The sequence below is a fragment of the Hemiscyllium ocellatum genome, chromosome 28 (genome assembly GCF_020745735.1).
Source record: "Hemiscyllium ocellatum isolate sHemOce1 chromosome 28, sHemOce1.pat.X.cur, whole genome shotgun sequence".
Taxonomy (NCBI): Eukaryota; Metazoa; Chordata; class Chondrichthyes; order Orectolobiformes; family Hemiscylliidae; genus Hemiscyllium; species Hemiscyllium ocellatum.
This window is the reverse complement of record NC_083428.1, coordinates 32470310-32485736: the sequence shown is the minus strand read 5'-3', so window position 1 is coordinate 32485736 and position 15427 is coordinate 32470310. Positions and strand designations below refer to the sequence as shown.

At 43.2% G+C, this 15427-nt stretch overlaps 1 protein-coding gene across 1 annotated transcript; it reads left to right on the top strand.

Moving 5' to 3' along the window:
- The first annotated feature begins 374 nt into the window (after positions 1–374).
- Positions 375–14846, top strand: rx1 (retinal homeobox gene 1). Its single transcript, XM_060846598.1, has 4 exons — positions 375–390; positions 5116–5490; positions 8912–9153; positions 14403–14846. Exons 1-4 carry the CDS (start codon positions 375–377, stop codon positions 14844–14846), a joined length of 1077 nt encoding a protein of 358 aa, XP_060702581.1.
- The last annotated feature ends 581 nt before the right edge of the window (positions 14847–15427 follow it).

Genomic DNA, 15427 nt, shown 5'->3' with positions numbered 1-15427 from the left:
CTTTGGTTTGGTGGTCTTGGCTTGATGTGGTGATCTTCAGGTTTGGTGTGGTGGTCTCAGCTTGGTGTGGTAGTCTCCAGGTTTGGTGTGGTGGTCTTAGCTTGGTGTGGTGGTCTCAAGTCTTGGCGGTCTTGTTCTGATGTGAGAGGCTTCAGCAACACCGATTAGGCATTCCAGTGTTTGTCATCTTGATCGACTTTCCCCGAACAGGAATTGATCTGAGATGAACTCTAACTTAATTTTTACTTTATTTCTTTCTTATCTAAGACTTCTATCATTAATGCAGCTGTCTTGGTATGGCAACTTTTAAAACATTTCACTTTTTTTTGCTAAAATACACGGGACAATAAATTGCTATTCTATTCTATCTCTGCATGATTGACCTTTCAGGTAAGTGTACAAACATTCCAGCACTATTTTGAAGGCAGGCAGGAGAGAGCTCTGCCCAGTATTTATCTCTAAACTAACATCACTAACAATATTAACCAATCCGTTCCGTCATCGCTGATTGTGGGCGCTTTTTGTGTGCAAATTGGCTGGGTTTTTTTGTCTTTACAAGAGTTAGTGCAATACCAAAAATACTGAATTCGCTGCGCATCCTCCGAATTCCTGAACAGCGCTATATAAATGCAGGTCTTCCTTTTGTCGTGAGGCTAATTTTCCGTCTTTTTTCTACGCTTTTCAGCCCCAGCTCTGAGACTCATTCTGACCCCCACTCAGCTCATGGCATTTGAACAGTGGAGAGACAACGTTTGTTTGCTAAATGCAGAGATCTGTTGAAATCTGGGCCAGGAGGGAGACTGAGGTCAGAAAGATCTCTTTTGCTTTTTGTCGAGTATCTCTGTGAGATTTCAGTGACAAACTGGTCAATCGGCAAGAGCAGGCTGTGTGAATAGGGTCATCAGTTTCTCTCGGTATCACAGCTGTCCTGACAACACAACATTGTTCTTGAAGGATCTGCCCAACTGAACCAACAAGGCCACATTCATTTAAAATAATAAACACCACAAAATACAACTTGACACATCCTTATGTACTAAATCAGAGATTGCAAATGCATAACTAAAGTGCTGTTCTTGCTTTCCTTGTAAAAATAACTAAAGGAAAAGAGTGCAATTCTTTAAATTGTTAAACAGGGGTGTACAGGGGCAAGACATTTACTAGATATGCGTTTTCTTCCAATAGCGAATCGAATTCCTCAGAATTCCCATTCTACTTCCCATTCAATAATCTAACGTAAGATGCCGTCATTTGTACCAATGTATACAATCTGAAATTATTGTCATGTGAATTCGCAGAGCGAGAGATTGGAGCTGGGCAGCCTCTAGCTGGTTCTCAGAATAGAAAATAACGAGAGACAGATTCACAGCATGCCTGGCCTTTATCCCTGCGCGGTAATGAGGGGGATTAGAACGAGACTGGACTTAGACTCCGGTAGCCCGCATTGTCTCGGGGACAATTGTTTTAAAGAGACCGCGTCCGTCCATCTGACCTGGTTTGTATAAAAAGAGAAAACACCAATGCGTACACACTGTGTTCATCATATTCCAATAATCTTCAAAAACATCACAATCACTTAACTTCCTTTACCCACCCTCACTTTCCCACACATTACCAGCTCCGGAATCAGGGCCAATCACATCAGAAAGCGGCGTGCCGAACTGAAATACTGTATTATACAGTTAATCGCTTCTTCATTCCTGCTTCAAATTAATTGCAAGCGCGACTTTGTGCTCACAATAAAATCACTATGATTTCGGGAAGACCCCTAGTGACAGCAGCCTTACACAATAACAGATAAACATATCCATTCAGAGCCAGCAATTCAGGAACAGTGTGATCTATCATTTTTATTCTTAAATTTTAAAAATATTCCATATAAAAATATACCTCCAAAGGCCAGTTGGACTCATGCGGGCCAGGAATGGGAATTGTCCTACTTTGGGAAAGATGGATTTATCAATCGAGATCAGAACGGCACACGTGCATTTTTAAAGAAAGGACGTTTGTTGACTTTCCCTGTTAAATTGTTTGTGGGGCCTGTGTGCCCTTCTCAGATTGTCCTGGAGGAGGCGATAGTGAGCCCAGTTGAACTGCTGCAGTCTGAAAGCTGCAGGTACACACACACAGAGACACACAGTGCTGTTCGAGAGGGAGTCACAGGGAGAGTGAAGGTAAGTCAGGATGGTCTGGGGTTTAGGGAACAACTTGCAGGTAGCGATGTTCCCCTTTTTTACACACTACACTTTCCCTGGCTGGGAGTAGAGGGGCTGGCGAGTGAGGGGCGGCTCTGAAGGTGCTCGTTCAGAAACTAATTTCGAAAATATTTCCAAACACCTTCCTACGTTTAAACTGTCACGGCGGAGAGTTGCCCGGTGTTCCTGTTAAACCTGGAGCAAGGTCGGACCGGGGGTGGACACCGTCATAAGGCTGTGCGCGGGGACCATCCAGGAAGGATGGAATATTATCCGCTGATTTTAATCTTAACCGAATTTTCAACGGGAAAACCTCTCCTGACTTAACCAGCGTTCAATCCGCAGGAAAAAGTTGGGGAACAAACTTTGTAAACTTAGGATAAAAACCACCCGTTTCAGACCGGCTCAAGTGAGAGGGGGCATTTTGCACTGTGTGTGGGTGTCTAAGGGGAGGTGGGGCATTTACACAGTGTGTGTGGGGATTGTCAAAGGGGCTGGGGTATTTACACTGTGTGTGGGGATTGTCCAAGGGGAGGGGGTATTTACCCGGTGTGTCGGTGTCTGAGGGGAGGGGGATATTTATCCGGTGTGTGGCTGTCTAAGGGGAGATGGGGCATTTACACAGTGTGTGGGGGGATTGTCAAAGGGGCTGGGGTATTTACACTGTGTGGGGGGCGGTGTCTAAGGGGAGGGGTATTTACACTGTGTGTGGGGCGGTGTCTAAGGGGAGGGGTATTTACACTGTGTGGGGGCGGTGTCTAAGGGGAGGGGTATTTACACTGTGTGTGAGGACGGTGTCTAAGGGGAGGGGTATTTACACTGTGTGGGGGCGGTGTCTAAGCGGAGAGGGTATTTACACTGTGTGTGGGGGACGGTATCTAAGGGGAGGGGTATTTACACTGTGTGTGGGGGCGGTGTCTAAGGGAAGGGGTATTTACACTGTGTGTGGGGGACGGTATCTAAGGGGAGGGGGATATGTACACTCTGTGTGTGGGTGGGGGGGGGGCGGGTGTAAGGAGAGGGAGGTTATTTTATGAAATCTGTTGATCTCTGCCCCACTCCTTAGGCGCTCGTTTGATTTTTTTTCACTGTAAGAATTTTCGATTAACCGCATAATTAGTTCATCTGGTTTCTCTTGCTGAATTACATAGAAATAACGAGAAATAAATCTTTATTGTTTTTATGATTGTCTGGAACGGAAAAGAATGAAGAAAAAGTGATTTCAATGGACCTTTCTTGGGAGCTGAATCTTGGCCGTCTCCTGTTGCTAAAATAACAACTGGAACAACTGCAGATGCTGGAAATCTGAAACAACAGAAATTGCTGGAAAATCTCAGCAGGTCTGCCAACATCTTTGGCGAGAAATCATGAGTTAAAGCTTCGGGTCCAGCGGTCCTTCTTCAGGGCAGTAGAGAAAGGCCAAAGATCCGCACTTGCTAAACTTAATATTTACTCAAGTAGTGAACCCAAAAGGGATAGGACCCCAGTTGGTTTTGGAGTTGATTATGTACATTGTAAAACACTTGAATGACACTCTCCTAGCTCTTGTAACTGTCAGAATTCAACAGAGAGAGCTGGAGAAACTCGACATCTGAGTAGGGGAGGCTTAACTGGTCTGGAAACGTTGACTGTCGCTTTTCCCACAGATGCTGTTAGACCTGCTGAGTTTCTCCGGCACTTCCTGTGTCTGTTTCAGGTCCCCAGCATCCTCAGTCTTTCTTTGAGATAAGCGTCAGATTTATTGGGGAAACACGATAGGCAGATAGATCCCCGCTGTGTGAAACCAGTTTCAGGAGAATTTCTGAAAGTCGAAAGCAGGGGCTATGAAATCACCTTTCCTTTCCATTTTCAGAGCACCATTTTCTGTTTCGATGTCAGATTGAAAGAGTCTTAGTTCTGGATTCCCCCTTTAGTATTTTTTGGATGGAAAATAAAAGCCTTTTCTACAAACACGAAATGTGCAGGTTAGGATAGGTTGGCAATGCTAAATTGCCCATAAAGTCCAGGGATGTGCAGGCTAAGTAGGTTAGCCGTGGGAAACACAGGGTTACAGGGTCGGGAGGGGGAGGGAAAGTGGGCGGTGGTGGATCTGAATGGGATGCTGCTCAGACAGTCGGTGTGGACTCGATGGGCAGAATGGCCTGCTTCCACATTGTAGGGATTCTATGAAGCTGTAAATAAATTCAAGGAGGCGAGAGATGAGCAGGCCGCTCTTTCCAATAGTAATTTGAAATATTTCTTCCAGCTGTCTCCCGGTAATTTAGTGGGATAGGGCTGACATTGAGATGTTGGAGGGGGAACGAGAAAGTCCGAGCTGCTTGATTCACAGCCAAAGCACCACTTTACAAAGTGAATCTTTCCTCTGGAGGTGACAGTTCATTGAGAGAACCACTTCTCTCTCTCTCGAATTTACAGCAATTGCTGCATTGGGGGGAAAATACCCCCCCCCCCTTTCGTGTCAATCAGTGTCAAGAGGATGTGTCTCCTAATGATCAACTCCGCTAATCCTCGGCGATTTATTCCCCCCCCCCGACATCTGGGAAGCTTAAAAGATTGACGGAACGCTATGGGGAGTGGTCTGGGGGCCAGGGAGAGACTCAGATCAGGCGAGTCCCTCGGGGCGTTTTCTTGAGGTTCGACAGAATTTTTAACAAAATATATTGAGCGTTCCTTTTAAAATGGACGATAACCATTTCTCAATTTTGAGAAGCTGGGCTTCTTTCCCAGTCTGTTAATATTATTTTTAAATTAAACAAGAATGAAAGGCACTTTGCAGGAAGCTTGAAATTTGTGCTGCTCATTTCTCCCTATTTCGCTGGTCATTTTTACAACAGGTTTAAATGTATATTTGACACCTAATTACAGCCATAGTTGCATTAATTGCTGCTTAACCAACGGTGTGTATTTAAACTTTTCCAAGGTCTGTACTCGCCATTGGAGTTTGTTTTAAACCCCCCCCCAAAAAAAAATCGATTGGAATCGCCTTTGAGAGAGACTTGCCTTTGCAAAAGTTGCTTGAGCCCGGAGCCCAATGTGTCGATCGAGGCTGAAATGAACGGCGTGGAAGAAACCTGCTTGTCCCCCAGCAGCTTCCAGGAAATGGTTAAGAGCCCAGGCGCCTGTTCGCGAGTTCACAGCATCGACGTGATCCTGGGATTTGCGAAGGATCAATCCGTGCTCAGCCCCGGGGCCCTTCCTTCCAAATGCTCCCAGGGACAGGGCGAGTGCCAACAGACAGCCTGCTACAGTCACATGCCCGGCCTCGGGCTCACCGACCCGCCTCACACCTTTGACGGTAAGAGCCCTATCCCCCAAAAGATGCCGCTTTCCAAACTTTAAACTCCGAGCTCGTTGGGATTTTACTTGAGTGTAAAACAAATCAATTATCGCCGTTCAAGTTGTTTGCAAACGGCCCTTTGCCACTTTAGGGGGATGGACATTGGCAAAAGGATTACAATCCGAAGGGCCGTCAGTACAATGAAAGTTTTCCCAAAAAAAGTGACTGGACTTGATCCGGTCGTTATACCTGATTCCTGATGAAGGGCTTATGCTCGAAACGTCGAATTCCCTATTCCTGAGATGCTGCCTAACCTGCTGTGCTTTAACCAGCAACACATTTTCAGCTGTGATCTCCAGCATCTGCAGACCTCATTTTTTACCCGGTCGTTATACAGTTCACCTTCATCTTTGTGTATGTTAAGATTCTAGATTAGAGTGGTGCTGGAAAAACACAGCTGTTCAAGCAGCATCCGAGGAGCAGGAAAATCAACGTTTCGTGCAAAAGTTTAGTTAAAAGTTCTCTTCCCTCTGGACTGCGAGACATTTTCTCAATATGAGAAAAATAAGTACAGTAATATAAACTAATTATAGCATTGAGTAACCCATTAGATTCTTGGCTTTAATGAAATAACAATGAATATTAATGCAATTATTTTAGGAGTACATCGAAAGTCTGACATTTTGTTGCAAAGGTTTGAATTATTCTGTAATTTTGGGACGAGTGATCTTCAATTTACTCGAAATTGACGGGGTTAAAGATTCATTCGAGAGCGAGGGTGGAATTGTTGCTGCTTTTACAAATGAGCTGCAGAGTTTTGCCAGATTCCTGCCAATTCTTCCCCAAGAGCAGCCGCAATAGGGAGAGGGAATGATCTCCCGTATTAATTCACGGCGCCTCCCGGTTATCCCGATGGAATCAGAGTCATTAAAATCCTGCTCCCCCGGATCTGCAGTGACTGACGTTTTTCCTTGGGATGGGGCCCTCAGCATCGCTCCTGAGGAAATTCCACTTGGGAATGTGCAGACTTTGGATGGCTCTGTTCGCGTGTGTCCTCTCTACCGTTAGTCTCGGAGTGCGGCATTATTCGTTCCAAGTCAAACTGAAGCTCGAACTAACGCAGAGATTTGGATGCTGACTCGTTGTCCTTTTCTGTTTCCAAAGTCCTGATAGTTTGTGAATTAAATGGTTTCTAATGTCCTGATCGATTCCCTTTGGGACTCTTAATTTCTTTTTAATTTTGCTGACTACATTTGCAGGGACATATATTGTTTTTAAAAGATCTTAAACTGAACCAAGTTAAAAAATCACGCAACACCAGGTTATAGCCCAACAGGTTTAATTGGAAGCACTGGCTTTCGAAGCGACGCTCCTACATCAGGAGGTTGTGGCTGAAGGAGCGTCGCTCCGAAAGCTAGTGCTTCCAATTAAACCTGTTGGGCTATAACCTGGTGTTGTGTGATTTTTAACATTGTACACCCCAGTCCAACACCGGTATCTCCAAATTTTAAACTGAACCATCTACTCGGAGCCGGAGTGTTGTAAATCAATTCATGAAAAACCAAAAAAAAACTGCGAATGCTGGAGAAACTCAGTAGGTCTGGCAGCATCTGTGGAGAGAGAAACAGTTAACATTTCGAGTCCTTAATCAGAACCCACCTTTTTTTTAATGGAAGCTGCCGGGCTTGTTGAATCGATTAATGAATCCTTATTCCTGATGAAGGGCTCTGGTCGGAAACTTCGATTCTCCTGCCCCTCGGATGCTGCCTGACCTGCTGCGCTTTTCCAGCACCACACTTTCAACTCTGATCTCCAGCATCTGCAGTCCTCACTGTCTCCTAATGAATCCTTAACCCCCCCTCCCCCCCCATTAACAAATGTCTTTCCCAGTTCCAAGCCTTATCTCTGAAACTTTGCCTCAGTTTCGCTGTAAATAATTCCTCCGCTTCTTTTATCCTGAGTGTATTAGAAACCGACACTTTGGAATATATTGTACATTTCTTTCGTTTCGCTGTCTTTTCCCTGCTCGAATGTTTTGCCTTTGTTTCGTTGTATCAGCTTTGTTAGCATTTTTGAGTCGATGAAAGTTTTGAAGGTACCGGGGTGAGGCCCCAGCTCGCCTCCATGTGAAAGGGCCGGTACAGAACCAACTCACACCCAACAAAGGTCAGGCTGAGAGCGGAGAATCGCCCTGGTCCTTCCTGAGGGAGCTGGGGGTGGTGGGAGGCGGGGGGCGCTAGCAACAGGCCGCTAGACAGACGGAGATTCCAACGGCCCATAATTTCAATCAGGCTGTGGTTGCTCTGACTTCGGTCTCCGTTCCAATTGACCCTTGACCCTCCCTCCTTAACCCAAAATCTGTCTCACTCAGCCCTGAGTGAGCAGGCTTCCACTCTTTTTTTGTGGTATAGAATTCCTGATACTAATGCTCACCAACCCCTGATACAAACACACCCCAGAGAACAGAATGACCCTCTCAATTTTTGAAATGTGTTCCTTAATTCAGATTCACCAATAAAAAATATCCTCCTCGGGTTCTCTCGGAATCCTCTATGTATTGTAATAAAATCACCTTTCATTCTTTTAAACTCCAACGAATATTTCCTCAAAAGACGTCTCTTTCACCCCAGGACTTAGCCCAATGGACTGACTCTCTGCTTTCTGACAGAGCCCAGTATTGGTGTGCGGCAATTCAGGTGCACTCTCACCACTGGCCGGTGCAGGAGAACTCAAGGCTTCATGGAGTTTCCTCTGAGTTTTTGTTTTACTCGAAACCAACTCCCTGAAACAAGTGCAGCTCAAGTCCTCCCCCAATTCCCCAGCCCCCCAAAAAAACCACTAAACATTCAAAACAAATCTCCTTTGATAGCGACCGTTCAGGGAATACACCCAGAGTGAAATTGATGTTTAAACATTTCCAATCCGACAGAGCGAGCCGGGACGCTGGATGGCAGCTGTATTCCAAGCGTAGTTTACGAAAGCAACGTCTAGTGCGGAATCTGAGTTATAACCGAAGGTGCTGGAGGAATTCGGCAGGTCTAGTAAAGAGTTCATATTTCTAGTCCAGAACGGCTGCTTCAGACTGAATGAAGTTGAAAATGTGTTGCTGGTTAAAGCACAGCAGGTCAGGCAGCATCCAAGGAATAGGAAATTCGATGTTTCGGGCATAAACCCTTCATCAGACTGAATGAAACCAACACATCTCGTTAAGAAAATTCTCGTAGAGTTTAGTCAGGTCTCCTGCATATGATATAATTCTAATGACGCATTGGATATTTATGGAGTGGCGTATTTAGCATCAATATCTACTCTTTGTAACTTGGCAACAGAATTGGGAGAGAATTTGATGGCAGTTAGTGAAATCACAACTTCTGGTAGGGAAAGGTTTTATCCCTTAACTTTGGGTGATAGTTTCCGTGTTCCGTTTCTGCTCCCTCAGATTCCAGGTTGTTCTTGAACAAGTGTGGGGAGGATCTCGGTGAACTGACGGACAGCGAGGAGAAAGCCGAGCAGAAAATGGACGAGGAGCCGCCTAAAAAGAAACACAGGCGGAACCGCACCACCTTCACTACATACCAACTCCACGAACTGGAGAGAGCCTTCGAAAAATCCCACTATCCCGATGTGTACAGCAGAGAGGAGCTAGCCATGAAAGTCAACCTGCCAGAGGTCCGGGTGCAGGTCAGTGAGAGACACAGACACAACGCATGTAGTTGAGAGACAAGGAGATAAGGTGGCGGGCGATGAAGGGTCAAATAGGTAGCTTTAGAAAGTTAAGAGCTTGGATGTGCCGGGAAAGGGAGAGAAAGGGGCAGAATACTCAGAGAGAGAGAAAAAAAAACACGAATGGAAATATAAAAGAGAAGACACCGAAAGAAAAAAACATAAAGCTGTAAGAAAACCGTGACAATCCCAGTGAGAAATGATGTGGAGGCCGACAAACTAGAGAAAGGAGGAAGCTAATTGAGAAAGATTATGGTGAATGAGGCAGAGCTCACTGGGGATACAGAGGAAAATAGAAGAGTTGAGTATAGTTGCAGGGGAGAAAACTGAACTGTATGGGTGGAAAATAAACCGTGATAAAAAGAAACCGATAGAACAGAACTAAGGGAAGGCTAGGGGACTACCAGATGAGAACATAACAGAAAGCAGACAAATAAGAAAGTTCAAGAGTATGAAAAATACCCTCACTGATAACCGAACCAGAAAAATAAAACAGAGGGCCTGAAATGGCAAATTCAAAAAAAACAAAACAAAAACAAGGAGAAAACAGGAAACAAAACGACTCCAGTGAGTGAAAATAGACACAGGGCATGCGGATGGTGATTGGACAGGCTATACATATCCAAATGATTTGTGCTGTTTGTGGGATCTTGCTGTGTGCACATTGTGTTGTGTTCCCCTCCAGTATAACATCGACTACACTCCAAGAATACTTCATTGGTTTTGGGGAAGGGCCAAAACAATTGGAAATTTAATTTTCAACATTGGACACTTATTGTAAAAAGCAGATCAGTGGATCCAACCAGTGGAAATTGGCGACTTTTATTACAAGCTCTCAGCTTGCGTGCCCCTTTAAGTATCTTTTTTGCCTCAAATTCCAAATGTTGGCAGAAATTCTGGTTGGAGTCCACGACAGAGGGATAACAAAACATGATGCCAAGCTGCCCCAGGGACTGGGGCCAGTGATAAGCTATCTGGCCTGCTGGCCATACATTCACAATGGATTCATTGGTCTCAAAGGGAAAGTCTGTGTCACTCCTTAGGAGTTTGTATCAATTGAATTTGTGCTAATGGGGTTTGTGTTAATGGGGTTTGTGTTAATGGGGTTGACAACCCACTGTCAAAGATTAGAGTGGTACTGGAAAAGCACAGCAGGTCAGGCAGCATCCCAAGAGCAGGAAAATCCAGATGCTGGAGATGCTGCCTGACCTGCTGTGCTTTTCCAGCACCACTCTAATCTAGACTGTGACCTCCAGCATGTGCAGTCCTCACTTATGCCTAACCCATTGTCAAAGGCCACCTTCTGGAGGGTGGACCCAAGTCATTGAAGAAGTGAGCCCCAGCAGATTACCACACCTACAGAAGAAAAGGCAAAGAGGGTTAGTACCTGGGAGCAGTCAATTAATGATTATCAGAAGCATTCAGAATCTTTCTTTGATTGGAACTTCGTTCTCACTCCTCCTGAATATTCTAGTTACATTTTAAAAATAATTTATTGTGTTATACTTTAACGAATAAACATTCTGATTTAAGATCTCTGAATACTTTGCCCCTGCTTTTTTTTTGTCCCTATATGAAGTCAAATCTAATTGCTTTCTCTCTCCTAATAACATTGACCAAAGCCGGGACTGAATGAAAGGATTTGATTTGATTTATTGTTCCCATACAGGGAAAAGTTTTGTTTTTCATGCAGTACAGGCAGATCATACTATACAAGAAAATACAGATCATTGGGTGATTGGATAGAGCAAAGTGATATTCCATTATCTTTGGTAAGAACATAGAACATAGAACAGTACATCACTGTTAGCCCATGATGTTGTGACAAATATGATGCCAAATTAAACTAATCCCTTCTGCCTGCCCTTGGTCCATATCAGTCCATTCCTTACATATTTGTGTGCTTATTTAAAAGTCCCTTAATTGCCTCTAACATATCTGCCTCCACCACCACTCCTGATACCGTGCTCCACATTCTTACCACTCTGTGTAAAAAACGTGCCCCTCACATCTCATTTGAACTTTCCCCTCTCACCTTAAGTGCAGTTTTAGAAATTTCAACTCTGAGAAAAAGATTCTGACCATCAAACCTATCTATGCATTTTGTAATTTTATAGACTTCTATCAAACCTCCCCTCAGCCTCCACCGCTCCAGAGAAAACAACCCGAGTTTTTCTAGTCTGTCCTTACAGTTCATATCATCTTGATCATTTCAGTTCATCAGAGTTATGGAGAACCAACCTTCCTGATTGAGATAGCTGTTGTCAATGTCAGATGCCCAGACAATAGTCCCAAAAATGTGCTGAGCCACTGTTGCTCAATGCTTACCCCATTTTCAAATTGCACTGTAAATTTTCATTATACGATTTGAAATTGAAATCATATCCATTAACACAAACCTGTGTTGTGTCACTGTGAAACTATCCTACATGAGACCATATGCTAGGCAGAGCTACAAGTATAAAATATTCATTCTATTGAAGTGCATGCTGTCAGTAATTTAGATCCAGATTGGACAGTTTGTTTTGCGCTATTGTTCTAATGTACTACTCCCCCGTGGCACAGTGTGTGAGGCCACCAGTGGAATCCTGATCATTAAACGCAGCAGAGGCTGCCAGTTTTGGGCTCTGCCATGGTAATCACAGCTGGGATATTAGGTGAGAGCTAGAATTGGCTTGGTACTTCTGGGATCAGCATAAAACCATAGGTGTTTAAATCAATAGCAAAGATCATTCTGTCTAATGAGTGTGATCTGGTCTTTTGCTGTAGTGTCCAAAATGAATGTCACTGCCAAAATCCTTCCCATTGACCATTTGATATGGGACCGAACTAGGCCATTCAGCCCATCCTATTGAGTGAGTTCCACCATTCAATGAGATCATGGCTGATATGATAATCCTCAACTTCACTTTCCTGCTTTTCCCCCATAACCCTTTATTTCCTTCCGGATTAAAAATCTGTCTATCTTAGCTTTGAATATATTTGATGCCACAGCCCACTACTATAGTGAATTACACAGATTCACAACTCTCACAGAGATGAAATTCCTTCCCTCCCTTACATCGAGATTACACCCTAAAAAAAATCGTACCCTTTGTTTCTAGTTTCACATGAAGGGAAACAACCTCTTTACGTCTACCCTGTCAAGCTGTGTAAGAATCTTATATGTTTTGATCAGGTCTTATCTCATTGTCCTAAACTCCTATGAGTACAAACCCAACCTATCAACCTCTCCTCATAATAAAATCTCTCTAGACCCAGGATTAACCTAGTGAACCTTCCCTGGACTGTCTGCAATGCTAGAATATCTTACCTTCAATAAGGGAACTAGAGCTGTCCACAGTATTCTAACTATGGTATGACTAGTATCTTGTATAACTTAAGCAAGGCCTCCCTATTTTTATACTCCAATCCTTTTGAAATAAAGGCCAATATTCCATTTACTTTCTCTTTTACTAAACTTTGGTGCTAGGTCTTTTTGTGATTCATGCCCAAGGACCTTCAAATGCTTCTGTGCTATGGCTTTCTGCAATCTTTCTCCAGTTAAATAATATTCATCTCTTCTATTCTTCCTGCCAAAATGCATAACTTCACAATTTCACACGCATTATTCCATCTGCCAAGTTTTGCTCATTCACTTAACCTGTCTGTATTCCTCTATATCATTCTCATTATTTGCCTTCCCACCAATTTTTATGCCATCCGCAAACTTGGTGATACTGCATTTGCTTCCATCATCCAAATCATTCCTGCATATTGTAAATAATTGTAGTTCCAGTACTGATTCCTTGGTATTCCATTAATTACAGATCACCATCCATCTTTATTCCATCTCTGTCTTCTATTCATTAGCCAATCCATGCTAACATACTACCTCCAACAACATGGGCACTTATTGAGTAGCGTTAAGTACGGTATCTTGTTTAATGCCTTTTTTGAAATCCCAATATTTTACATCAACAGGCTCCCCTTATCTACCCCACTTATTACCTCCTTAAAAAACTGTAAAATGTTTGTCAGGTGTAATTTCCCCTTCATGAAGCTATGCTAATTATATTGACTAAATACATTACGGATTTCTATAAGGTCTATTATTACCTCCTTTATAATGGACTCTAACATTTTCCCTGCAGGAGATTTTAAGCAAACTGGCCAAGGATTTTGGGAGGATTACTACCAGTACATCTTATATCCTACTCGATTTTCCAAATATTCCTATTAAAGATCCAATGATTTTTGCCTCAAGCTTTTCCATAACACCACAAGAAATAGGAGCAGCAGTATGCCATTCAGCTCCTCGTGCCTGCTCTACTACTCAATTAATCATGGCAAATCTGACATTCATCATGTCCACTTTTCTGTTCTTTCCTTGTATCTTTGATTGTCTGACTGATCAAGAATCTATCTCAGGTTTAACAATACACAAGGACTCTGCCCCCACCGCTCTCTGAGTTCCAATGACTCTTGACCTTTTGAGACATTGCAAAGTATTTTATGTTCCAGCACTTTACTTTATCTAAGAACATTCTTAATTTTCTGAGCAGCAATTTGAAATTGGTGACCTCTCGTTGCTAAGCTTCCAACAAGGTATATGAAAATTCTTCAAAGTATCGCAAGTCTCTTCTCAACACCCATGCCTGATATTATCCTGATGAATCTATGCTTCATGTTTTTAATGCTCTTTTTATAATGGGGCTCTGAAATCTACATATTATTCTTAATATAATCTAACTAGTATTATGTACAAATTCATCAATACTGCTTTACACTGGTACTGTGTATCCCGATATAAGAAATCTAAAATTCTGTTGGCTTCCTTTGTGGTGTGGCTTAGGAGCACTTGCCTTTTCATTCAGTTGTATATTTCAACCCCTTGATATCTTTGTTCATGTGTGTACCTTAGTAGCTTTCCAATAATTGCATCCAGAAAACCAGTTTCTACCTTTAATAAATAACTCTCTGAAGGAAATGCATGCTGGACACTGGAGATAGCTGTTTTGATGCCATTATGTAAACTGGCTCTTGGTGCAGTCCTGTGAGGGCAGCTCATGGCCATGTATCATGAATCAGAACAGTTAGGGGAGGAGTACCAAAAATTAATGGGGCTGTGGGAAACGTAATGCATGGAAGGGCGTTTAAGTTGCACAAGCATGACATAGTCTGCACAAGCCATTTCTTCAAAATGTCTTTCTTTTAAAAATCACCAGGTATGGTTTCAAAATAGAAGAGCAAAGTGGAGGAGACAAGAGAAGATAGAGGCTGGCACAATGAAATTGCACGATTCTCCAATGTTATCCTTTAATAGGCCACCGATGCCCTCCAGTGTTGGACCCTTGAGCAATTCCCTTCCATTGGATCCTTGGCTGACATCTCCGATTTCTAGTGCAACCTCCATCCACAGCATACCCAGCTTCATGGCGGCACCACAAGGCTTACAGACCAACTACTCGGGCCACTCATTCTTAAATTCTCCACCACCGATGGTCCAGACAATGCAGTCAATGGGATCTCCACCCTACCAATGCTCAACAACATTTGTGGACAAATATCCTTTGGAAGATGTAGACCAGAGAAGTTCCAGCATTGCCTCCTTAAGGATGAAAGCCAAGGAACACATCCAGTCCATTGACAAAAGCTGGCAAGCCATCTGACCAGCTTAATAGACAAACTGTTAACAAACAGTACCTTGGTTGAAGTGACAATGTGATGGCAGCCTCCAGCTCCAAAATAACTTCACCTATCATGAGTCAACAGTCATGATCAAAATGCCTGGATCTTAAAAGCTACCAATGTGACCTGGATATAAGGAAACTACAGATTGGGACTGGCCTTAGTTATAAGCCAAAGGATAAATTTTATCTTTTGACTTTTGAGGTGACACTCTTGTGTTATGGGGAGAATATAAAGGCATCACTGCTTTCTATGCTTTTCCATTATCATTTCACTGTAGCAAAATGTTGTCTTCCATTACTGTCCCATTGTAGGTCTATTGAATCTTGTAGGTAATGTGCAATTCTTTTATATATCATTGGGAAACCTAGGTGAAGGGGCAAGGCCCACTGTGCAGGACACCACCAAGGTTGTAAAGAGTAGAAGGAAAGAGACGAAATAGTGGTTAGGTAAACCCAAGCCTGGGTTATTAAAGTTTGTAGAATATATCGTGCAAGGAAAGTGAGGATTTTCACAGTTTTCAGATCCTGGAAGAAAATAAATAGATGGTATGGTGAATCTG

Bases quoted from the DNA above. Each gene is read 5' to 3' on its own strand.
- rx1 (XM_060846598.1), top strand. The intron at 5,491-8,911 runs GTAAGAGCCCTA...CTGCTCCCTCAG, and splicing joins CCCGCCTCACACCTTTGACG to ATTCCAGGTTGTTCTTGAAC. The intron at 9,154-14,402 runs GTCAGTGAGAGA...AAAAATCACCAG, and splicing joins TGCCAGAGGTCCGGGTGCAG to GTATGGTTTCAAAATAGAAG.